This window comes from Spermophilus citellus (assembly GCF_964194105.1).
Source record: "Spermophilus citellus genome assembly, chromosome: 2".
Lineage (NCBI taxonomy): Eukaryota > Metazoa > Chordata > Mammalia > Rodentia > Sciuridae > Spermophilus > Spermophilus citellus.
Window position 1 is genome coordinate 202,892,080 of NC_138183.1, and position 24,638 is coordinate 202,916,717.

General features: G+C 37.9%; 1 protein-coding gene across 3 annotated transcripts in view; it reads right to left on the reverse strand.

The window, feature by feature from the left end:
- The window catches only part of DENND5A (DENN domain containing 5A), an 89,313-nt gene that overhangs the window by 18,089 nt on the left and 46,586 nt on the right, over positions 1-24,638 (reverse strand). For all 3 annotated transcript variants that reach the window (XM_081266378.1, XM_081266379.1, XM_081266377.1), the window contains 7 exons: positions 15,327-15,644; positions 13,872-14,087; positions 12,688-12,922; positions 7,873-8,023; positions 6,741-6,834; positions 4,066-4,197; positions 1,541-1,693 (listed from right to left, as the gene is read on the reverse strand). In XM_081266378.1, the coding sequence (XP_081122504.1) occupies positions 1,541-1,693; positions 4,066-4,197; positions 6,741-6,834; positions 7,873-8,023; positions 12,688-12,922; positions 13,872-14,087; positions 15,327-15,644 (1,299 nt within the window). The remainder of the gene's footprint in view (positions 1-1,540; positions 1,694-4,065; positions 4,198-6,740; positions 6,835-7,872; positions 8,024-12,687; positions 12,923-13,871; positions 14,088-15,326; positions 15,645-24,638) is intronic.

Sequence of the window (24,638 nt, forward strand, 5' to 3'; positions counted from 1 at the left end):
TCTCTTGAGTACATATCTGGAAGTGGACTTGCTGTGTCATATGATGACCATCTTAACATTCTGAGGAACTGCCAGACTTCTAAAGTAGCTGCGCCATTTTACATTCCCACCAGAACTGTACAAAGGTTCCAAATTCTCCACATATTTGATAACATTTGTTACTATATTTTTTACTTTAATAAATGATAATGGTAGGCATGAAATTATGGTCCATTGGATAAGTATACTGCTGCATGTGGATAGGCATTTGAGCACAGAGAAATGTTTTAAAGGACAGATAGGACACACTGTGGCCATATCCATGAGAACAGAAACTCCATGAAGACAGATCTTCTACTTTGTTCACTTGAAAGGTTAATAAAATAGGTACTTGTCACTCTGTTTTTCTATATGCTTAACAAAACACTGTTGAAATCTTGTTCCCAGGATGTACTATCCCCAACTGTGAACTGTTTGCTAATCTTGTTCCCAGAATGTGCTGTCCCCAACTGCCAAACTGCAGGATACACTCCCTCACTCAGTTGCAGGCAAACGGCCCACTCGCCCTGACCCGTCAATGAACTTCCCTCCCTGCCTTCTTCAAGGAAAGTATATAAGCTCTGCTTAAGCTGTTCTCAGGGCTCTCTCTCTTTGCTCTAGTGAGCTCTGAGCCCCAGCATGCTGGTCCCCAAATAAACCCTTTTGCTGTTGCATGAGGCAGTCTCTTGGTGGTCTCTTCCTCCGACGTTTCGCGGGTCCCTTACACACTGAAGTATCTCATGTGCCTACAACAATGTCTGTAAGATCTGAATAAATAGTTTCTAGATACTAAAATTTATTTTCTAACTTTTTCATGATAAATGTGCTTTATGAAAATGTTCAAGCTCCTTTCAAATTTAAAAATAAAAGATAAGCATCTTTTTAAAAAATTTTTAGTTATAGATGGACACAATATCTTCATTTTGCTTATTTTTATGTGGTGCTAAGGATCAAACTCAGTGTTTCACATGTGCAAGGCAAGTGCTCTACCACTGAGCCACAACCCCAATCCAAAGCATCTTGATTAGCAGTTGAAAGTATAGTATTTTGAAATAAGGAAATTCTCTGGGTATTAAGTGGTAAAAATCAAACATTCAACTTCTCTCAAATCTTAACTGGTTAAATCATCTACTTATAAAAGAAATGTTAATTACAAACCTTTTTCCACTGGGAATGTATAATTAGTGAAAGATCCTTAGAGTATGTTTGATACTTTCTGAGCTCCAAGTTCTTTCTCTACCTCCAGGCAAGTACCACTGCTAAACAGGAGCTAACAGATTGGCCTTCACCTTTACTCCCATGCCACTTTTAATGAATGACAAACACAGATTTTTGAAGTTTACTTTTTTAAAAAAAAGTTTGGATCACATTTGTTTGTTCAGCTATTTCATGTCTCATTCCATAAGCAGTATGCACCACTCTTCAAAGCCAGTCAGCTGGAGAAAAGGAGTTTGGAGAGAGGCTAGCAAATAAAGTCAGGAAGATAGTTTGCTCAACAGAAGAGGTTACACACATCCATTACCTGTTTCACTTGTAGCCCATGACTCCAAATCCTCTCCAGGAGGTCACAGAGGCTAGCAATCAAGGTGTTTTCTTCCACCCCAGTGATGTTCACCTCCCCATGTCCTAGCTCCACAGCCTCGCGACCCATCTTCTCCACCAGCATTCTCTTGGTCTAGGAATCAGTTAGTAGGATAGATAATCACAATGAGCAGGATCATGTACAACTAGAGAGACCTGTGGCAGCCTGCACAGTATGCCCACTAGTCTGGGAGGGACAAAATAAATAAGCCTAAGGGACACAGTATACCCATACATGTCAGGTTGCAGGGAGTGCATACTTTAAAAGTTTAGTTAAGAAAAAAAATGAGAACATAGCAATCACCATAGGATCCTCAGCAAGTGATTTCATCACTCTGGATTCAGCTTTTGCATTTATAAAATGGAAAGAATCAAATAAAATCTTTCAGTCATACTCACCTCTCACATCCTGATTCTATTTACATAACCTTAAACAAAACTTCAAGCATACATATAACCTAGAAATATATCTGAAATAACTGTCAAGAGGATTAAAAAATGAGGATAATTAATAAAAATCCTCAAATGCTTATTATAAAACTATACCCCCAAAAAAATCTGTGTAATGATAATCACAATTTTTATTAAATATGTGTTAGGTGCTATAGTAAGCATTACATTATCTTATTTAAGCCTCTCAACAATTTCAAAAGATAACTATTATCATTCTCAATTTACTGATGTATAAATTGCCAGAAAATTTAAGCTACTTGTCCAAAGTCACACAGTAAAGGAGTAGGAGATCTGGCTTTTGAACCCAAATCTGCCTGAATCTTGAGTCCAAGTTCTTAAGTAATATTTAATTATGCTATAAATTTGTAACATCTAAAAATCTAAAAAGCAGGGAAAATAAACACCCCTCAAACTACCCTGAAGAAGCAACAACTCTTAATATTTTGTCATTTCTTTCCAGTGTTACTCATTTTTTATTGTAAAATATATTGTGGGTGTTTATGTGTTAAAACACCCAGGTTAAAAAATAAAACAGTCTTCCAATCACCTTTTCACCCTTGAAGTGACAACTTATACAATGAAACTAAACAAAATTAAGGAAATAATTGCCATGTATATGGGAATCCCTGAACAATATAATTTAGTTTTGCCTGTATTTTTCTTTTATGATTTGGTTTTTCATTCAACTTTGGGTTTATGAAATTCATCCAAGTTGATGGGTATAAATGTCACCTGGTTCTACTGCTGTATAGCATGTATTGAATGAAAAAGCCACAAATCATTTATTAATTGTCCTAATGATTGGCCTTTGTTTTTGTTTTTGTTTTTTTTTTTCCAAGTTTGGGACTATTACAAAGAATGGTGCTCTAAACTTCTTATACCTATCTCCCAGGACACACTGCAAGAGTTTCTCCAGGCAATATACCTAAGAGAAGAATTACTACATAATGTTAGGCTATTTTCCAAAGTGACCGTATCAATTTGTACTTCCAACGAAGATTGCACCTGCTGTTTCACATGCTTGCCAAAACTTGATAGTGTTAAGACTGTTTACTATATTTCTTCAATTCTAAGCACCACATTTTCCCACATAGTACTATGTCTGAAAATGGCATGCCTTTCACAGTCATCATTTATCCAGGCAGTGGACACATAAAGCTGTCACTGCCTGGACTTGCATCTCAAAACTTGCGAATGAGTTTCAGAGACAATGAAGGAACACTCTTTCAAGAAATGTAGCATTACCAATGTTTTGATGGCAGGAAAGATAACATTGCATGGAAAGTCTCAGATATCTGCCAGCATGGTGTCACATGCTTGTAATCCCAGAGACCCTGAAGGCTGGGACAGGAGGATCACAAGTTCAAGGCCAGCCTCAGCAATTTAGTGAAACCCTTGACAACTTAGCAAGATCCTGTCTCAAAAAAAAAAAAAAAAAAAAAAAAAAAAGACTGGGGGTGTAGCTCAGTGATAAAGTACCTGAACTCAATCCCCAATACCAAAATAATAAATAAATAAAAAGACCCTACATCTATCTTTCAATTTTTAAAATTATATATTAAGCTAATATCATGCAAAGCATATTTCCCTCAATGGTATTATGCTATTTAAAACAATACAATTAATTCCAGGTTAACAGGATCTTACAATTAGTTTTTTTTTTATTACAATTAGTTTTATCCCATTGTATAACAGTATTTTTTAAATCAAGAAGGAGTGGTCAGCTAGGCATGGTGGCACATGCCTGTAATCCCAGCGGCTCAGGAGGCTGAGACAGAAGGATCAGAATTCAAAGCTAGCCTCAGCAAAGTGAAGTGCCAAGCAACTCAGTGAGACCCTGTCTCTAAATAAAATACAAAATAGGGCTGGGAATGTGGCTCAGTAGTTGAGTGCCCCTGAATTCAATCCCTAGTATCAAAAAAAAAAAAAAAGAAAGGCAGTGGTCAAAGCCAAGCAATGGTCTCCTTTTGTTGCTAAGGGAAACGACATGCATGCAGAAGCACCAAAGCTCACCTTATTGCGGCACTCCTTCAGCAAGCCCTCTACAAACTTCCAGTTGGTTTGGGCAATGACTGATGGAGAGAGGTTGGACAGTTTGGGCTGGCGGATGGTGCTGCCCATATTTCTGGCTTCCTGGATATACTTCTACATCAAACAGAAAAATAAAAAGCTCATAAGTGACCAACAATGATGGGTGCCTGAAGAGGGCACTATCACCTCACATTTTCTTGCTCCCTCTTCTTGGTTCAGATAAGGTCAGGAGCAGAAAGTTTAAAAGGCAATTCTTGTAACAAATGGAAAAACTGAGATAATACGATTTCTATTTTTGCTGATAAAGAACTACATGAGTACTATATCTGTGATTTAAAGATATAAGAGGCAAAAAAAAAAAAAAAAAAAACATGGCTACAGCATGCCTAGCTCAATGTGCAAATCCAATCAAATCTCAGAATACCTTGAGAAAATCATTTTTTCCATCAAGTTGAGAGAAATTACTCTTCTGCCCATACCAAAGATATCTACTCTTTCTAACCTTCCTAAATTAGGGCCTGTGGGCAGAAAATATAGCTTATTAGTAGAGTGCTTACTAATAGCATGTGTGATGCCCTGGGTTCATCCCTAGTACTCCATATGCTCAAATAAATAAAAAATAAAAATAATAAGTTAAGGCATGAGAAAATAAGACTATACACTCAAAACAACTACTTTTCTACAATATACTGGTGATTTTCCATGTGTTATTTGTTTGGACATAAAATCCACATCAATACAGTAAACTACACAATTACATCTCCTTAGTAACTTCCCAGGTTCACAACCAACATTTTTACCCTATACTTCTCTTCTCCCTTCCCTCATATTTTTCTCTAGCTGCACAATTCTGTCCACTCTGTGTTGTAGCCCCTTAATCTGCCACTATCATCAACCCCCCAAGGTTTGAATTTAATTCCTATCATCTGGACTATTGCTATCCATCTCCTAACTTGCTAGCTATCTTCTGTACCTCTCCCCTCCAAAATATGTGCCCAAAATATTCATACACCAAGCTTTAGAGCCTGTCATTTACTCTTCTCTTCTAACAAGTCTATCAATCTCCAAGGCTTAGAGGTTGATGTAGAAACAGATGCTGGCTCCCACTGCAAGCAGTTTTGTTAGTTGATTACTTGACTTTCCCCCTTAATAAACTGACATTCTCTGAGGCCAAGGCTACCTCCTTGTCATCTTTATATTTCAAAGTGCTTACCTCAAGTGATTTTGACCAAAAAGCACATTCAAATAAATACTGCTGAAAAGAGTAATACAGAGGTGAGATGGAAGACACAGAAGTTTCTGTTTTTTTCTTTTTCTTTTCTCCCTCTTTTTTTTTAATTGACATGTTGAATTCTCAACTGTACCAACAGGGGTCAGTTTTTTTTTTTTTTTTTTTTTTTTCACTTTCACTTTTTTTTTTTTTTTTATTGATTATTTATCGCATTACATAGTTCATGATATATCCTCTTTCATACATTAGACTCAAATTGTGCTTTGAGGGGTCAGTTTTAAAACAACACCAATACTAACATTTCTTATGCCACCTTTACGAAAAAATCTAAGCAAGACTATATCCTGTAGTTCAACAGTTAAACATTCATATTCAAACCTTCCAGTTATCATCTATTCCTTTAAGAAATAGTAAAAGCAGCCATGTGCAGTGGTGCTCACCTATAATACCAGCAGCTTGAGACTGAGGCGAGAGGATCACAAGTTCAAGACCAGCCTTAGCAACTTAGCAAGGCCCTAAGCAACTTAGAAAGACCTTGTCTCTAAATAAAAATATTAAAAGGGCTGGGGATGTGGCTCAGTGGTTAAGTGCCCTAGGTTCAATCCCTGGTAGCAAAAAAAGGAAAAGAAACAGCAAAGGCAAAACATTGTTTTCCTACTCATTGAAGTGACAGACACATGTGAAAACCATATGCTTTATTGGGTTATATCTGTGTAAGATAAAAATTATAGGGTTTTCTCTCAAAAAGAAGTTCCTTGAAATAGGCTTCTAAGGTAAAGCCCCATTTTCACAACTTCTCTGCAACTATGAAGGCAGGCTCTCCACCCTGAAGTTTAGAACTAGAAACTTTATTAGAAACAAATTATAGTAGAGCAGAGAAACCCAGCTTGCAAGCAATGAGGATTCAAGAGGTAAATTTGAGAATCCTCAGTCCCCAAGCACATCATCCCCCTCTTTCAGTCCCCTAAGAAAAAAGGTCAAGATTAACCATTTTAAATTAAGATATCAAAAAAATAGGAACAAGTGCCCTTGCTCCTCAGATTCAGAGATTCGCAGCATTAATCCAAGTTCACTTTCCTCATTTTCACTTTAATAAAATTAACTCCTTTCCTACCACAAAATCAAAAAATGCCTTACCAACTTTAAAAATTTCTTCCCAACCAGTGAGTTTGTATCATGCACAAGTATGGAGAGGATCCACAAGGTCAGTGGCTAGTTGCCATTTACACAACATCCTCCATCCTGAATTATCATAACTTAGGACCAGTATCACATATCAAGAACTAGACCTATTATTAACCTTTCTTTAGGGGAAGAGGTTACTACTAGGATAAATGAATCAGACCAGAGACCAAAGAAGTGATAAAAGAGAAGGTGTGTACAGCAAAATAATAGGGTCATTCTTTGTCATTCTTAAGTATCTTACCTCTCTCTGGTCATTATCTAAACGTAGGTGTTCTGTGTGCTGCTTCTGCCGATCTTTCCGCCTCCACTGGGCAGGGGCATTCCTTTTTGTCCACCTGACAGAATCAAAGCAGGCAATTAACAACATTCCACTATGGGCTGTGGTTGTAACTCAGTGACAGAGTGCCTGCCTAGCCTGTGCAACTCCAGCACCAAAAACCAAAAACAAACACACAAACAAAACACTAAAAAGGAGTAAGGTCAATTGACAGGAGAAAACCTGAATGTCTAGGAGGCCAATGCTGGGTACAGGAAACCACCAAGAAGTCACCAGAGACAGGTCAGAGATAAAAGCAACAACTAATATACAGAAATGTCACAATAAATCCCATTAATTTATATAATTAATATGTTTCTTATTTTAAAAGGACCCAGAAATTACAGATATTTTCTCAGAATAAAGAAATTATACTCAGGAATGGTAGCCTGGAGAATTTGGGAGAATGTTGGTAGCTAATGAGTCAATTTATTACTGAAGATCTCTTTAAAGTAAGATTTCTCTAAGAGCTGACATTTTGGACTTTCTGCTATGTGTTAACTACACATGTGATTACTGTTAAATTGAAAACAGCCTTTATTTTTCTGATAGAACAAAAAAAGGAAGAACCAAGGGAAAGGAAAAAAGCAGTAACTGAATGAGAGAACATCCCAAGGAACACACTTATTTATATTGAAACATCTACAAAAAACTATAGATCCAAAACTACAATCATTCAACTCACACATACTCATCTCTAGAAGTACAGTAATTCAGCTGTTATCTTTTTCAGTTCAGGCTCCAATTATTTCAACCACCACTTATTGAAAACTATATATGTAATCCAGGCATGAGATTATTATAAACCATCTGCAGCCTGGGTTTTTGTGGGTTCTGGACATGTACAGCTATTTCAATTTGCACAGTGGAGACAGGAGCTGACAGACTCTGTCACCTATCTTCTTATTCAAACAAATGAACAACCTACATAGTCCGGTCTTCTCCATATTTGCTTTATAAAATTCTGAGGTCTTTGGAATAGCTCCAGCTCAGATATGAATGACCCTCACTTCTGTGGCTTGGAAGCTAGGTTAGGGAATTTCTGGGGTTGACTCACTTGTTGCTGGTTGGCCCAGTAGAAAGTACATCAGACTGCAGCTTAGGGAAAAAGCCTGGTTCATACTTCCCTTGTCCAATCTTCATGTCAAGTAAGTGTGGGTGAATCGCAGTATGGTCAATTTTTGCCAGACGTAGCTCAATTGCTTTCTCTGGATTAAAATATTTTTTAAAAAAGTCAAGTCAAATATTTTTTTTTTAGAAAGAGTTACTCTTCCACTTCAGCCAAGATGTAGTAAAAAGGAATGATTTTACCCTCCTTCCTAAAATAACAGGAAAAAAGAAACCAGGCAAAATACATGAAAAAATGAATTTCAAAACATTGGGCAGTGCTCCCTGACAAACAGGAAATAAACGAGGTAACTCTTAAAACTGCCCCAGTTAATTGCCTTGACAGTGTTTTCAAGCTGTGGAATAGGAAGGGGAAAATTAGACAAGAGTCTAGTGGTCTCCTTGAGTTAAAGAGACCAAGGTAGCTAGAGTTAACAAGAAATGGTAGCAGAGAGGAGAGAGAACCCAGATCTGCAGGGGGTCCCCCACTTGAGTATTCAGTAGGTTAACTGATTAGTTCAAACAAGTAAAGCAACTACTCAAGGACGGGAAAAGAATCACCTGAAAGTTTAGAAGGAATAATATATACAGTTCATATCCAGAGCTAGAAAACCAGTCTTTAAAACCTCATCATAGGTCTTTAAATCATCTTTAAATAGATCTTTAAGCTATCATTCATAGGTCTTTAAACAGAGTACTAAGAAGAGTCTTGCTTCAGTAGAGGAAAATAATTAGCCACAGACTAAAGGATTCTCTAGTTCTACCAAATAAATATCTAAAGGAAAGCCCAAAAGAATCAAACTATTTCCAAATAAATTATATCCCAGAACAATAATCAAGAATATTTGGGGCTGGGGATGTGGTTCAAGTGGTAATGTGCTCACCTATCATGCGTGAGGCACTGGGTTTGATCCTCAGCACCATATAAAAATAAAATAAAGATATTGTGTCCAACTAAAACTAAAAAATAAATATTTTTAAAAAAAGAATATTTATAGGAAAACAAAGTATCCAGGACTCAAAACTGTAAAATCATCTAATCAAAGATTACCAGGTGTTTTGGTTAAATATTAGGTGTCCCCCAAAACCTCATGTGTAGGGCAATGCAAGAAAGCTAGGAGACGGGATGACTTGATTATGAGAGCTGGCCTTCTATGGACTGACCTCTGAAACCATGAGCCCCCCAAAATAAGCTTTTCCTCCTCTGATTTTTCTTGTTTGGTCTCTTGCTTATAGCACTGAAAAAGCTGCCTAAAACATCACCAGGTGAGCAAAGAAGCCAGATAATGTAACAAATGATAGAAAAAAAACTAGTCATGATTGAAACCAAGACAGAACTGACACAACTGTCAGAATTAGCAGAATTAGAGATATTAACAGTTATGTTAACTGTATTCAACTATGTCACAACATTGTTTAAAAATCAAAAATTACAAAGTGACCTGAGGAAACTTTTTTTTTTTTTTTGAGAGAGAGAGAGAGAAGAGAAGAGAAGAGAGAGGAAGAGGAGAGAGGAGAGAGAGGGAGAGGATTTTTTTAATATTTATTTTTTAGTTTTCGGTGGACACAACATCTTTGTTTGTATGTGGTGCTGAGGATCGAACCCCGGCCGCATGCATGCCAGGCAAGCGCACTACTGCTTGAGCCACATCCCCAGCCCCCTGAGGAAACTTTTGAGGATAATAAGTATGTCCACCAGTTCTTGATGCAAGTGTAAGCATATGCCAGCACTTTGTGTACCAATTATATCTCAAAACTTTCAAAGAGTAAAAATTTAAAAAGCTGGGATAGTAGAGGATAGGAAAGGTATCAGAATACAACAGTTACTAATAGGGCATTATGTAAAATTGTGGATGTGTAACCGACGTGATTCTGCAATCTGCATTTGGGGTAAAAATTGGGAGTTCATAATCCACTTGAATCTAACGTATGAAATATGATATGTCAAGAGCTTTGTAATGTTGTGAAAAAACAATAAAAAATGATAAAAAAAAATTTTAAAAAGCTAATAACTCTCCCAGCATTTTCTAGAGTCATGTAAGAAGAACACCTCAACTTTGGCCTTGCTATGTGTTCTAGGTCAAGTCATCTTCTATCTGGGCCTTCTTTACTTCCCCTTTCCCTTTTCTCTTATTCAACAAAACTTTGAATGGATCATAAAATGAAACATTTTAAAGGATCTCCAATAAGATGTCTTTAGTTATGTTATTACCATTTTCCAATCAAACTGGTTCAAGAAGCTAAGATGTGGGATGGGATAAGATAGCTGTACTACTACTCAAGGTTAAGGATCTGAGGCCAGTGGCAAGAAGCCTGCTCAAGCATATTTCAAGTGTGTATATCTGGTTCATACCTAAGAGATATACCAATGACAAGGATAGACCCAGGATTTCCGGAAGCAAAGTAGATAGCTGCCTAAAGCATCTCTGGGACACCCATTTTTCTGAAATAAGCCTTACAAATGAGGGTTAGTTAACTCTGCATTCCATATTCCAAAATCCACATTCTTTTTCTTTTTATTATTTTTTTAGATGTTAATGGACTTTTATTTTATTCATTTATTTATATTCGATGCTGAGAATTGAACCCAGTGCCTCATACATGTTAGGCAAGTGCTCTGCCACACCCCCAGCCCCCAAAACCCACATTCTAACAAACCCATGACACTAAATGCTCTGGCCACAACTGAGAGTAGAGTGATTCAAATCAGTATGTTGCAGTGTTCAGTGCATAACAGAAGGATTACAAAAGGGATAAGAGGGATGGGGCTGTAGCTCAGTGGCAGAGAACTTGCCCAGCATGCATGGGGCACTGGGTTCGATCTGCAGCATCACATAAAAATAAACAAATAAAATAAAAGCATTCTGTCCATCTACAACTACAAAAAAAATTCTTTTTAATTCAAAAAAGGGGGCGGGGGGGGGGATAAGAACTGATTGCCTCAACCCTATGGCAGATGAGTAGGGCCTCAACTGACTACAGCATCTGTCCTTACAGTGTCTAGCTATAAGCAGATGCCTCACTCTACTCTAGTGTGTCATACTCAAAATACTGTCATTTTCAGTGTACCACAAAATGAAAGGGATTGGAGCCTGATTTGCACTATGATTTAGGAAATGGTATGCTAAATCCAGTTTTTAAAAAAATCTTCATTAAGCTGCTCAGGACCAAAGCCTTAGGCAGGGTTTAGTCTACTTATATGGGTAATGTGCCAAGAGTCATCTTAAATGAAAAACCTGGGAGAGAAGCTATTCAGTAAAGACAGAAAGCTAAAAAATGTAAGGTTGAGCTAGGCATGGTGGTACATGCCTATAATCCCAGCTACTCAGGAAGATGAGGCAAGAAGATCACAAGTTCAAAGCCAGCCTTGGCAACTTAGTGAGATGCTGTCTCAAAATAAAAAGTAAAATGGACTGAGAATGTAGCTAATTGGTAGAACAATCTGGGATCAATCCTCAGTATTATAAGAAAAGAGAAGGGAAGGGAAGGGGAGGGAAGGGAGAGAGGGTGGAGGTAAGGTTGATGAAGGCAGCAAGACTTTGTTCAAACTGTTATCACTTGTATCCTCAAAACCTAAAAACAAAACAAACAAACAACAACAACAACAAACTCAAAGCCTGGCGTATCCATTCATTTGGCAAATATTTGTTGAGCAATTAGCATATGTTAAGCATATATATGGTGGTAGTTATATGGTAAATGAATCAACAAAAATATACAAAAATACAGTAAAGAAACTGATCATCCCATAAGGAAGTGAACCTTAGAGGATAGCTGAGACCATCCTCTAAGTTGATCGAGATGCTGACTCTGTGAACAGAAAGGCATATTCAATCATTTGTGTAGTTCACAACTGTTCATATCCATGTGTGCCAGGCACAATGCTGGAGGACTAAGGTTAAGAAAATGAATAAATATGGTCTCCACACTTAAGCTGTTCCCTAATAATTATAGAACAAAACAAAAAAAGGAAAGAAAGAAAATAAAAAAGAAACTATAGAGTAAAGGGAAGGACAAAGCATCAAAGGGCACAGAGGAAGAATCAACCGACACATCCTAGGGCATCACAGAAGGCTTCAGAGAGAAGGATGTAGGCTAGTTTTGTGACAAATATCAACTTCTTACTCATTCACCCCTTCTTTCTTGATTATAGAACTTCAGTATTGTCAGGGTAACATTACTCTCAGTTCAGTGTTCACTTTCACAGCCTTCCTTGCACTTAAAGGCAGTTAAAAACATGACTCTGGCCTATGACTCAAAAGAGCTTATCAAGAATTTCCAGGAAAACTTTTGTTTTCTGATGAAAGGGGGAAAACACAGCTGTTATCAACTTTTCCCTCTTGTTGGCTTGCATGTGAATATAAAAAGCCTCTTATAACCATGAGGTTATCAGCATAAATCATAAAAGCCACATGCTAAGGAAAGCTGAATAAAATGATAGAATCTCAGTTCTGAGCAGCTGAACACACACCAGCAACCACCAATTTTGAACTTCTTGCTAATTTAAGAAAAATAACCTCCTGCTTAACCCACTGTTGATTAGGTTCTCTATCTCTTACAGCAGGACCCATTCCCAATGGACAGAAGTGTTAAAGGATGACAAGAAGATTGCTAGGCAAAAACAACAAGGAAAACAAACATTGCAGGCAATGGTAAAAACATATGCAGAGGCAGAAACAGAGGAAGAGGCGGGCTGTTTAGGAACCAAGACCTGTTGATGACATAGTCCAAGAGACTAAAATGTATAGCTCCCAGGAGGCCTTACCTGCTTCGTCCACAGTGGTACACTTCTGGTACATGGATGTTCGGAGAGTAGGCGTCCGAACATTCAACAGCCTGATCTTGTCCACCCGAGAATCAAATACCCGGAGAACAGGGTCTTTATCATCATCATCATGACACATGATTTTGTTGTCAATGAAAGATGCAAACATCTGGGTCTCCAGGAATCTTGAGAGGAAAGGCAGGTAGGGCTCAGGCTGATCTGACAAAAAAGATGCCTGGTGGGATCAAAAGGAAAGAGTTATTGACAGGGAAAGAGTATGTCAGCCTTGAACTGCAAAGGCAACATGTCCACCGGATGCAGTAGGCGAATTCTTCCAGAGCTTTCCAGGTCTTTATGAAAAGCAAACAGCAAAATCCCTTCCTTCTTTTTTTTTGGGGGGGGGGTGGGCTGGTACTGGGATTGAACCAGGGGTGTTTACAACTGAGCTATATCCCCACCCTTATTTATTTATTTAGTCAGGGCTTGCTAAATTGCCTCAAACCTGTGATCCTCCTGCTTCAGCCTCCTGAGTGGCTGGGATTACAGGCATGAATCACTGTGCCAGGCTGTCCCTGTGGCTTCTTTTTTAAAAACACTCATACTGTTACAAATTTACTCATGTAACTTTTTGAGGCAACCAATCAATCTAAATGAACACCTTTGCCTTAAGAGTCCTTTTCTGCAGCACTGCACAGAAAGGAAGGAGGAAAAGAAAGGGGGACAAAAGTGGGGAAGAGGAGAGGAAGAAAGAGAAGGAAGAGAGAGTCCTTTGTCTGGGTATAAATCACCTGATAGTAATAATTAGCACATCTGTTTTTAAGCAACACAACCTTCTAGTTTACCAACATCTGAAGACAATAAAACTTGTTCCACCCAGTGAAAGGTTGAGGAAGGAGGATTGCAAGTTCAAAGCCAGCCTCAGCAATTTAGTGAGGCCATAGGCAACTTAGACCCTGTCTCAAAATAAAATAAATAAATACATTTTAAAAAGGGCTGAAGGGCTGAGGATGTGGTAGTGGTTAAGCATCCCTGAGTTCAATCCTCCTGGCTCAGAAACCACCACCAAACCTCCCAAAAATCACTTGTTCCAGTAATATTGCAAAAGAAAATCTCATTTTAGGTTACTTCAAGAAGTAACTGAGTTCTCATTCTAATCACCTCTTCCCCAGCAATATTACACTCACTTTATCAAAGTTTTGCATCTGCTCCCGGTTGGTAAACCAGGACTCCTTATCCTGGCTGGGCTGAATAACAAACACTTCATAATCTGCAAACATCTGAGTAAAACGATTTGCAAAAACTTCCCGGATCTGAATGTTTAGCTGGTAAATTCTGAGTTCTTCTTCATCACACTGAACTTTAATATCCTTATTGTTGCTGGAGTCTTCACGTACTTCCAGCTACAAAAAAGAAACAACAGCTGAGTACAGATACTCTTCATTTTATTCAAAAGAAATGCAAATCTTCTAATTTTTTTTCCAGTGGTTATTTACTTAGCAGCAAAAGAAAGAAGGTGAGAAAAAAATCAGGAGAAATGGGAAGAAAAAATAAAAGAAAGGGATTCTGATCAGGAGGAAAGTTAAAAAGCTCCATTTGAAGGTATCTAGCAATTCAATGAAAGTGAAGATACCATGATAAGAGAGAAATTCAGCCATAGAGGAAACGGTGCTGAATATCTCAAGGGCCAAACAGAAAGGAAGGAATGTAGGAAGTAATTGAAAAAAAACAGTAATACAAAGTATCAAGATTAGACTTTGGTTCTCTGCCTCTTTGGATTTCTTCCCCAAGTCACTTTATGTTTTTCCCCAAGTATTTTCCCTTTTAGAGGACCAAAAAAAAAAAAAAAAAAAAAACCTTTTTAATCTCCCTAATTATCTCTCTGCTTTTTAACAGGCCATTATTTTTAAAAAGAAAACATATAACTTTTACACAAATATAAGAATGGGAGAGGTAAGAAGAAGATAGGTAACAGGGCTGGGGTTTAGGTCAGTGGTGGAGGCTTGCCTAGCAGGCTTGAAGCACTGGGTTCAATCCTCTGCACCACATAAAAATAAATAAATAAGCAAAAGGTATTGTGTTCATCTACAACTAAAAAAAAGAAGATAGGTAACCAAGTACAGAAAGCTTAGTTTCACCAAAGTCAGAAAACAAAAGTTAACTGCATCCCTGGAAAGAGCACAGGATTAGAATTCAAGAGGACCAGTTCTGGCCTCAGCTCATCTATTTGCTAGGCATTGAATCAGGCAAAACCACTTGGGCTCTCTAAAGTTTGCTTTTTTCAGCTATAAAACAATTAACACCTGTCCTAAGTTCCTTAGGTTGCTGTGAAACTCATAGGGCAATGAATTTGAAAAAAGTTCTGATCATTACCACCACCATTCCCTCCAATGGAGTCACTCTGCTATAGTTCTCACACAGAATTGCAGCAGGCTTTCCTTAACATGTGTTGGAGAAGCTATCCAGATTCTGATTTGAGTAGCATTTGCCAGGATCACATTTACTCTAGAGCTGAATCAATCTCTTACTGTACACAAATATGCCTTGTGCTGAACTGGGTGCTTTATCATCCCATATCTTACTCAACAAGGACAGCATTCAAGCACAAATGAAATTTGTAAGACTTAAATTCAGCATCTTACCTTTTCTAAGCTTACCCCAGTCCTCTTGACCAAGGCTTGCAACCGTGCAATAGTTTCATTCTCCTTAAGGAGCTCATAGGAATGCAAAGGGGAACTAGCAATGTTCCCATTCCTCTTGTCAGAGACAAGCTCAGAGGCCCGGAGCCTTTTCAACTTAGAGGCACTCTCGCTGCAATGAAGGTTTCCTTCAGGGGGAATGCCAAATGCCATGAGAATCTCAGAGACTTCCTGGACAAACTCCAATTTGTTGGGAAACTGAGGCAAGTCCTCTGGTAGCTCAATGAAATGGTTATCAACGTCCACAAAGCAGAGGTTAGCCTGGAAATCAAAACAGGAGGAGTCATGCAAACAATTCCGAAAAATCAAGGAAGAAGTTTTATAAAGGATAATGAAAAGAGAGGGAAGAGGATACACCTGAAACAGGAATATATGAGAAGTTGGGGCTCAGATGAGAAAGACCTGACAGTTTCTAGTTGTGAGATTTAAGGAAAGTTACTTAACCTGACTCCTTTTCCTTGGCGATAAAATGGAGATAAAATTAAAAACATTCATGTTAGAGAGTAGTGAGGATATTGTGTCACAGATATTAAGCATCTAACACAGAAATTTAACATGTAGTATATTCTTTTTTTAATATCTTTATTTTATTCATTTTATGTGGTGCTGAGGATTGAACCTAGTACCTCACATGTGCTAGGCAAGCGCACTACCACTGAGCTATAACCCCAGCCCTACATATAGTATATTCTCCTTAAACATTTGATAAATTCATGAATTCTACAGTCAGCAAAAAGAACAACTGCAACCTAGACTTTCTAATGCCTAATGTTTGTGGCTGATCCTGATTATTCCTATGCTTTCTTCTGGCTTTAAGACTGCTTCTAGCCGCACATCTGTAATTCCAGCAGCTCAGGAGGCTGAGTCAAGAGGATTTCAAGTTCATAGTCACTCACCTATAACTCTAATGGGAACCTGCATAAGTCGTATACTTCATTCTTTTTAACTTCTTTGTTCTTCTTTAATCTTTTTGAACATGTCAAAGTCTTTCCTATCTCAGGATCATTACTTAACATGGTTCCCCATTATTCCTGAAAAACATTTTCCCTATACACTGTGTTACATAGTATATACAAATGTTCAACTTTAAAGTAAGATATCTGTGTTCCTAAGTGATTGCAACAATTTATATTTTTACCAGCATTCTAATGCAACCTACTGATTCAAAATCCTTTTAAAACTTGGAATCCTCACATTTTTGAAATTTTGCCAATGAAAGAAGAATAAAATGGTATTGCATGGTACATTTGATTTATACTTCTCTGTTGATGAAATTAAGAAATGTACAGTTTTGTGCAATTCCTATTCCTATTCATATTTTATATCATTTCTCTACTGTGTTGCTCATCTGACCTTCTTAATGCCTTATAATTCTTTTATATATTTTTTGTGGGGGGGGGGTATAACTGAGGATTGAACTCAGTGGTGCTTAGTCACTGAACCACATCTCTAGCCCTTTTTTAAATTTTGTTACAGAGTCTTACTAAGTTACTTAGGGCCTTTCTAAATTGCTGAGGCTGCCTTTGAACTCATGATCCTCATGCCTCAGCCTCTAGAGCCAGGATTACAGGAGTATGCCACCACGCCCAGTTCTTTATATTTTCTTGATGCTAACTCTTCGTGGGTTAGATGTTATTCATATTTTCTCCTAGCTATTATCTTTAAGATATCTTTCTTCTTTATAAGAAGATCAAATATGCCAATCTATTTTATGGGTAGTGATTTCTGTATCTTGTTTACACAATGTTTCTCTATGCAGAGGTCAGAAAGGTATTCACAGACATTTTCTTCTCTGGAAGATTTAAACAAGTGCTTCTGACATTTAAGCTTTAGAATTTTTTAATATTTATTTTTTAGTTTTCGGTGGATAAACATCTTTATTTTTATGTGGTGCTGAGGATCTAACCCAACGCCCCATGCATGCCAGGCGAGCGCGTTACCGCTTGAGCCACATCCCCAGCCCCATTTAAGCTTTTTTAATCCATCTGAAATTGATTTTGTTATGGCATGACGTTATGGCATGAGATAGGAGATATGGATCCTTTTTACTTTCCCCTTATTTTGTTAGTCAGCTTTTGTCACTGTGACTAAAATACGCAACAAAAACAATTTAGAGGAGGAAAGATTTATTTTGGTTCACAATTTCAGAGGATTCAGTCCATAGTTGGCTGGCTTCAAGGAAGAAAGATCATGGTAGAGGGTGAGGCAGAGGAAAACTGTTCAGCAGATGGCAGAAAAAAAATAGAGGGAGAGACAGAGAGAGAGAGAGAGAGACAGAGGGAGGAAGGGAGGGGGAAGAGAGAGAGAAGCAGAGAGAAAAGGAAGAGAGAGGGAGAGAGAGAGAAAGAGACATGCTTATGCACCAAGAATAGATAGAGTCCCCAAGTCACACACATCCCAATCTTGTGACCTACTTTCTCCAGCCATGTCCCACCTACCTATAGTTTTCATCACCTCACAGTAAGTCCATTTAAATTATTAATCCATCAGATGGATTAATTTACTAATGAGGTCAGAAGCCTCATGATCCAATCATTGCCACTCAATCTCTGAACCTTGCGCTACATTGAGGACCATGTTTTCAACATACAAACTGTTAGGGGGGCTTTCTAGATTCAAGCCATAATACACAATTTTTCTAGCATCATCATTAAGTAGTCTCTCCTTTGACATGGTATCTCCAATTGTACATCAAAATGCTGTTCTGTTGATCTGTTTATCCCCGGGCCAATAAATCATATTCTGAAAGAAGAGGCAGGAGGGTAACACGACTAAGACCAGCTTAATATAGCTATTAAAAAACTTTCAAGCTAATTAAAACTGTTATGTTTTATAGGTCCTGCATGTTTCATTCCATAAACATTTACTTAGTCAATAAATTAGTCTGCCTACCAATATACAACTAAAAAAAAAAAATTCTTGTCTCAAAAAATTCAAAGACTAGAAGAATCTTTTTAAGTTTCACTTTCTAAAGATTTACAAGGACAAAACTTTGAGCCCTACCTGGTTAAAGGGTCAAATAAATACTTATTATCCAAAAATTAGCTATTTTTTATTCATTCCTTCTAATGTTTTAAAATAATAAATGTTGTCAGGCCAAGTAATCAAAAAAGATACTAAAAAATAGAATGAACTCATCTTGTCATATCACCTGCCTCACAGGTCTTATCCATACACCTATCAGAACAAGACATTGTGACCACCAGTGAGGCACACAATGCAATCATCTATCCACTTGGTTCTCTTCTCTTTGGAAGAAAAAAAGCAATTTCTCTAACAGGAAATGTGGAGGAAGCTAAAAACTAAATCCATTCAACAATGTTTAGCTGGCTTTTCTCCCATTGCTGTGAACCAAATATACAGTGTCTATAAAGAATTTTATAAACTCCAAATGATGAGTCCACATTTGTGGATATCCCCTGGTCAGAGGTGGCTGAGGTTTCAAGAAAGCAGCTCAGACACATTTCAAAGATGGACTATATGAAAATAAAATAGGAACCTCCAGTAGATACCACTAGTCATCCTTCGCAAAATTGGGTTGAAAGAGGAAGGAGTAAGAAGGCAAACGGAGAGCCAGGATCAGTGGCTCAGGAGGCTGAGGCAGGAGGATCACGAGTTCAAAGCCAGCCTCAGCGATGGTGAGGTACTGAGCAACTCAGTGAGACCCTGTCTCTAAATAAAATACAAAATAAGGCTGGGGATGTGACTCAGTGGCTGACTACCCCTGAGTTCAGTCCCCAGTACAAAAAAAAAAAAAGAGAGAGAGAGAGAGAGAAAGCAAACAGAAAAAGAAGGTCATTTAATTTCTAAGCACATACAAGCCTCATGTTGTTTTCTCCCAACATATAGAGAAATATGGCAAACAGAAGCAACTTATAAACCAATTCCTTGGGTAACTCTTTCCTTAGCTGACAAGAGCCTCGCTCCTGCATAATAGCTCTGGGGAGAAGCAATAGCCTAAAAATGTACTAAACCCCAAGTGTTCAGTTTCCTTCTGTTAATCTCCTTTATTGTTGGAGGAGCCATGGGAAGACCTGGACAACCTGGGGAATTGACCATATCGATTTCCCAAATCCCATAAAAATCTCCCAAATCTCTTCTTGTGAAGGGTCACAATGCCCTTTTCTCAACCCTGAGTTTCTAACGCCAAATCACAATCAGCACCAGGCATACATAGTGGCTCACACCTATAATCCCAGCGATTTGGGAGACTGAGATACGAAAATCTCAAGTTTGAGGCTAGCCTCAGCAATTTAGCAAGGCCCTAAGCAACTTAGTGAGACCCTATCTCAAAATAAAAAATAAAAAAGTGCCGGGCATATATTTAGTGGTAAAGGGCATCTTAGTTAAATCCCTAGTACCCCCCATGAAAAAACAAACAAAACAAAACATAGCCAGCTTCTCCCAATAGTCTATCCTTATGTCTGAAGGGAAGTTCACCATACGGATTACTGGGGGTAAGCTATTTAAGAAGTATTCTAAGAAAGGGCAAGAAATAAAAACCAAGACAGAATACTAATATCTAATATTTACTCTAATATCCTCTGCTTATTTCCCTGACATGGCTGTGGATGACATAACTCCTTCCTAGATTCAGACAATAGAGCATCAAAGAGAAACACAGGGCTGGGGATGTGGCTTAAGCGGTAGCGCGCTCGCCTGGCATGCATGTGGCCCGGGTTCCATCCTCAGCACCACATAAAAACAAAGCTGTTGTGTCCGCCAAAAACTAAAAAATAAATATTAAAAGTTCTCTCTCTCAAAAAAAAATGTTCTTAAAAAAAACAAAGAGAAGCACGAACAAAGGATGCTTCCTCACAAAAACAGCTCAACACTTTCACTTGCTCGGGGTCAGTTGAGTGCTATGTGTTAGTGAAAAGGGGCGGGGGGAGGGCTTTTTTCATACTGCTGATGTGCAAAGATGGGGCAGCAACTGATTAATTCTTTTTAAAAAAAATATAATTTTTTAATATCTGTATTTTATTTACTTATTTTTATGTAGTGCTGAGGATTGAACCCAGGGCTATCGCACGTGCTAGGCAAGCGCTCTACTCCTGAGCCAGGACCCCAGCCCCCACAACTGATGAATTCTAATCTGCGGGGCTAGGAAATGTACACTCTTCATCCCTCTGGAGGAAGTCCCTTTTAGAAAACAAGTTTGTCCTACCTTGCTACCCTGATGATGGACCCTGTCACAAGCCCAGGTGAAATCCTGAATCCTGTCTCAAAGCAGAGTCTAAAGATCCACATGGTTTGCTCTAAGTTGCTAAAGCTGGCTTTGAATTTGTGATCCTCCTGCCTAAGTCTCTTGAGTAACTGGGGTTGCAGATGTGTAGCATTACATCTGGCTAAGATACCACACAGTTTAAGGATGTCCACCAGCTGAGTACAGTGACACACAGCTGTAATCCCAGAGACTTGGGAGGCTGAGGCAAGATGATTATAAGTTCAAAGCCAGTCTCAGCAACTTAGCAAGACCTTGCCTCAAAATAAAAAATAAAAAGGACCAGGGATGTGGCTCAGTGGCTAAGCACCCCTGGGTTCAATCCCCAGTATAAGAAAAAAAGGATGTCCAGCAAATGCTGAAATTAGTTATCTCTGGGTAATAAAATTTGAAATAATTTTATTTTATTGTTGACTTTTTTTTTTTTTTTTTGAATTTTTAATATTTTTTTATTTTTTAGTTCTCGGCGGACACAACATCTTTGTTGGTATGTGGTGCTGAGGATCGAACCCGGGCCGCACGCATGCCAGGCGAGCGCGCTACCTCCTGAGCCACATTCCCAGCCCGATTGTTGACTTTTTTACCATAAACATGTTATCATTTCCGAGATACCTCAAAATTGTATTTCAAAGATACTATCATTCTCCTTTCATTATTGTGACCTTATAGTGTTTCTCTCCTTTAGAAAGCCAGTTCTCTTCTCCCCAGTCTAGGATTTTCCATAGGGACTACACAGATTCAAATATCCCAGAGGTTGGTTATCTACTAAAAATCAAAGTAAAAAGTATCTGGATATTAACTGTTAGAGGGAAAACCTGGGTGAAATGGAACTCCAAGACCCTAGAACTGCTTATGAAGTTCACACTGGTATTCTATCATCCAAATGTCAGCAATCCACCGAAAGCTCATGTAACAAAGGCTATAGTAGTGATGGGGAATGCTGCAAAAATAGTCAAACAGTCCCTTTAAGAAAACTGCTGGTCTCCAAGCACCCTCTTCATACTTCCACATATATGAAGCACACAAAGACCAATGTTGAAAGATCCTAGAGGGAACAGAACTTGCTCCAAGCCAGGCATGGTGGTACATACCTGTAATCCCAGTAGCTCGGGACAGTGCTGAGGCAGGAGGAGGGCAAGTTCAAAGCCATCCTCAGCAACTTAGCAAGGCCCTAAAGCAACTCATTGAGACCCTGTCTCTAAATAAAATTCAAAAAAGGGCTAGTGATGTGGCTCAGTGGTTAAGTGCCCCTGGGTTCAATCCCCAGTACCAAAACAAAAACAAAAACTTGCTCCAAGTATACTGAGAAATTTGCCTTCTTGGTTAATAACCTATTTATCAGATTATGCATGTAACATCCCTCCTTGAACTTCAACTTTCAATCATTTCTTATTATTCCTTATTCTGACTTCACAAAATCAGAATTAAATAAATTAGAAGTAGATATCAATGTTAAATATACATTTGCTTAGAAATAAGCCAATCCCAAAGAACCAAAGGCTAAATGTTTTCTGATATGTGGATGCTAAGTCACAATAAGATGGGGGGTGGGATGGAGTATTTTGGACTAGACAGAGGGGAGTGAAGGCAGGGGAGGGGGCATGGGGGAGAAATGATAGTACAATGAACTGGACATTATTACCCTATGTGCATACATGATTACATGACCTGTGTAACTCTACATCATGTAAAACCACATGAATGAGAAGTTATATTCCATGTATGTATGATGTGCCAAAATGCATTCTACTTTCATGTATAACTAATTTTTAAAAATTTAAAAATATAAAATTCTTTTTTAAAAAAACATACATTTGCTTAAAGCAAAAACTAAAAAGTTCTCTTTCTCCAGTCTTTGATATTATTCTTCATGAACATTATGGATACAGTAGACAAGTACACAAAAAATCCAGTATCTCAAGTCAATAGTTTTCTCCATCATTTAGATCTTTTTTTCTTTAATTAATTTTGTTCTACCCCAAAGAACACAAACCTCTGAGGAGTGAGTCAAAGGAGAAAAAGGAATGGAAATTTTTTTTTTTTTTTGTAGCTACAGATGTACAGCATGCCTTTATTTGTTTATTTTATTTTTTTTATTTTATTTAAGTATATTTCTTTTAGTTGTAGTTGGACACAATATCTTTATTTTATTTTTATGTGGTGCTGAGGATCGAACCCAGGGCCTTGTACATGCCAGGCGAGCGCTCTACCGCTGAGCCACAACCACAGCCCTTATTTGTTTATTTTTATGTGGTGCTGAGGATCAAATCCAGTGCCTCCCACATGCAAGGCACTCTTCCACTGAGCTACAGCCCCAGTCTAAGAAGACATTTTAATTCTAAACCAAAGAAAAGAGGAAAAGGAGCAAAAAGATGCATTTGTTTTAAAGTATCACAGATATGGTCTAATTATCAGGGCATTAATCAAAGATGATACCCAGATGCCCAATTAAGTTTTGTCCCTAAGCAATTCCATGAGAATATTCTCTTGTTTAGAGGTCTCCCTACTCATATTCCACACATATACATGTATTTTTTAAATCATCCTCCCCTCCAAAAAAAGTATTTAGAATTTACTGGGGATACAATTCAATGGTAGAGTGCTTGCCTACCATGTGCAAAGCCCTGGGTTTAATCCCCAGCATGGGAGAAAAAGAACTGGTGGAGGGAGGAAACAAGAGTTATATATACTCCAAAGTCTTCTTCCCAGGCCTGCCTTTTTTAAAAAAAAAAAAAAAAAAAAAAAAAAAAAAACATTCTTTTTCCCCATATTTTTTATTGATACATTATAATCATACATAATAGTGGGATTCCTTGGCACATATTTGTATATACACATGACATAACAATATAATTTGGTCACTATAATATCCCAGTATTTACCCTTTCCCTCCCTTCCTTCTTCCCCCTGGTCCCTTTTTTCTACTCTACTGGTCTCCCTTGGATTTTCATGAGATTCCCCTGCCTACCTTTTCTCTTTTCCTCTTTACCTTCAACATATGAGAGAAAACACATGACCCTTTGGCTTATCTTCCTTAACATAAGGCTCTCAGGTTCCATCCATTGTCCTGCAAGTGACTAAACTTCTTTCCTTTTTTTTTTTTTTTGTTTTCCTTTGGTACCAGGGATTGAATCAAGGGGCACTTAACCACTGAGCCATATCCTCAGCCCTTTTCATTTTTTATTTATAGACAGGATCTCGCTAAGTTGTATAGGGCCTCACTATATTGCTGAGGCTGGCTTTGAATTTATGATTCTCCTGCTTCAGTCTCCTAAGCCACTGGAATTATAAGTGTGAGCCACTACATCTGTTTCATTCTTCTTTTATAGCTAAATAAAACTACACTGTGTATATATACCACAATTTCTTTTTTTTAATATTTATTTATTTATGTATCTTTAGTTTTTAAAATTTTTTTTTAGTTGTTGATAGGCCTTTATTTATTTATTTTTACGTGGTGCTGAGAATCGAACGCAGTTGCTTTTCATATTCCAGGCAAGTACGCTACTGCTAAGCCACAATCCCAGCCCCTATCTTTAGTTTTTTAGGTGGATACATTAGTTTGTTTTTATGTGATGCCGAGGATCAAACCAGTGCCTCATGCATGCTAGGTGAGCACTTTACCACTGAGCCACCACCCCAGCACCCACAATCTTTATCCATTCATTCACTGACAAATACCTAGGCTTGTTCTATAGTTTGACTATTGTGAATTGTGCTGCTGTAAACATAGGTATGCATCTATTGCTACAGTATAATGACTTTAATTTTTTAGGATAAACATTGAGAAGGGGTATAGCTAGATCATATGGTGATCCACTTCTAGTCTTTTGAGAAACTTTGACTTCCATAGTGGTGGTACTAATTTACAATCTTACCAAAAGTGTAAAAGTATTCCTTTTTTCCCCACATCCTCTCCAGCATTTATTATTGTTTGTGTACTTTATGATTGCAATTCTGACTGGAATGAGATAAAAATCTCATTCGAATTTTGATTTGCATTTCTCTAATTGCTAAAGATGTTAAATACA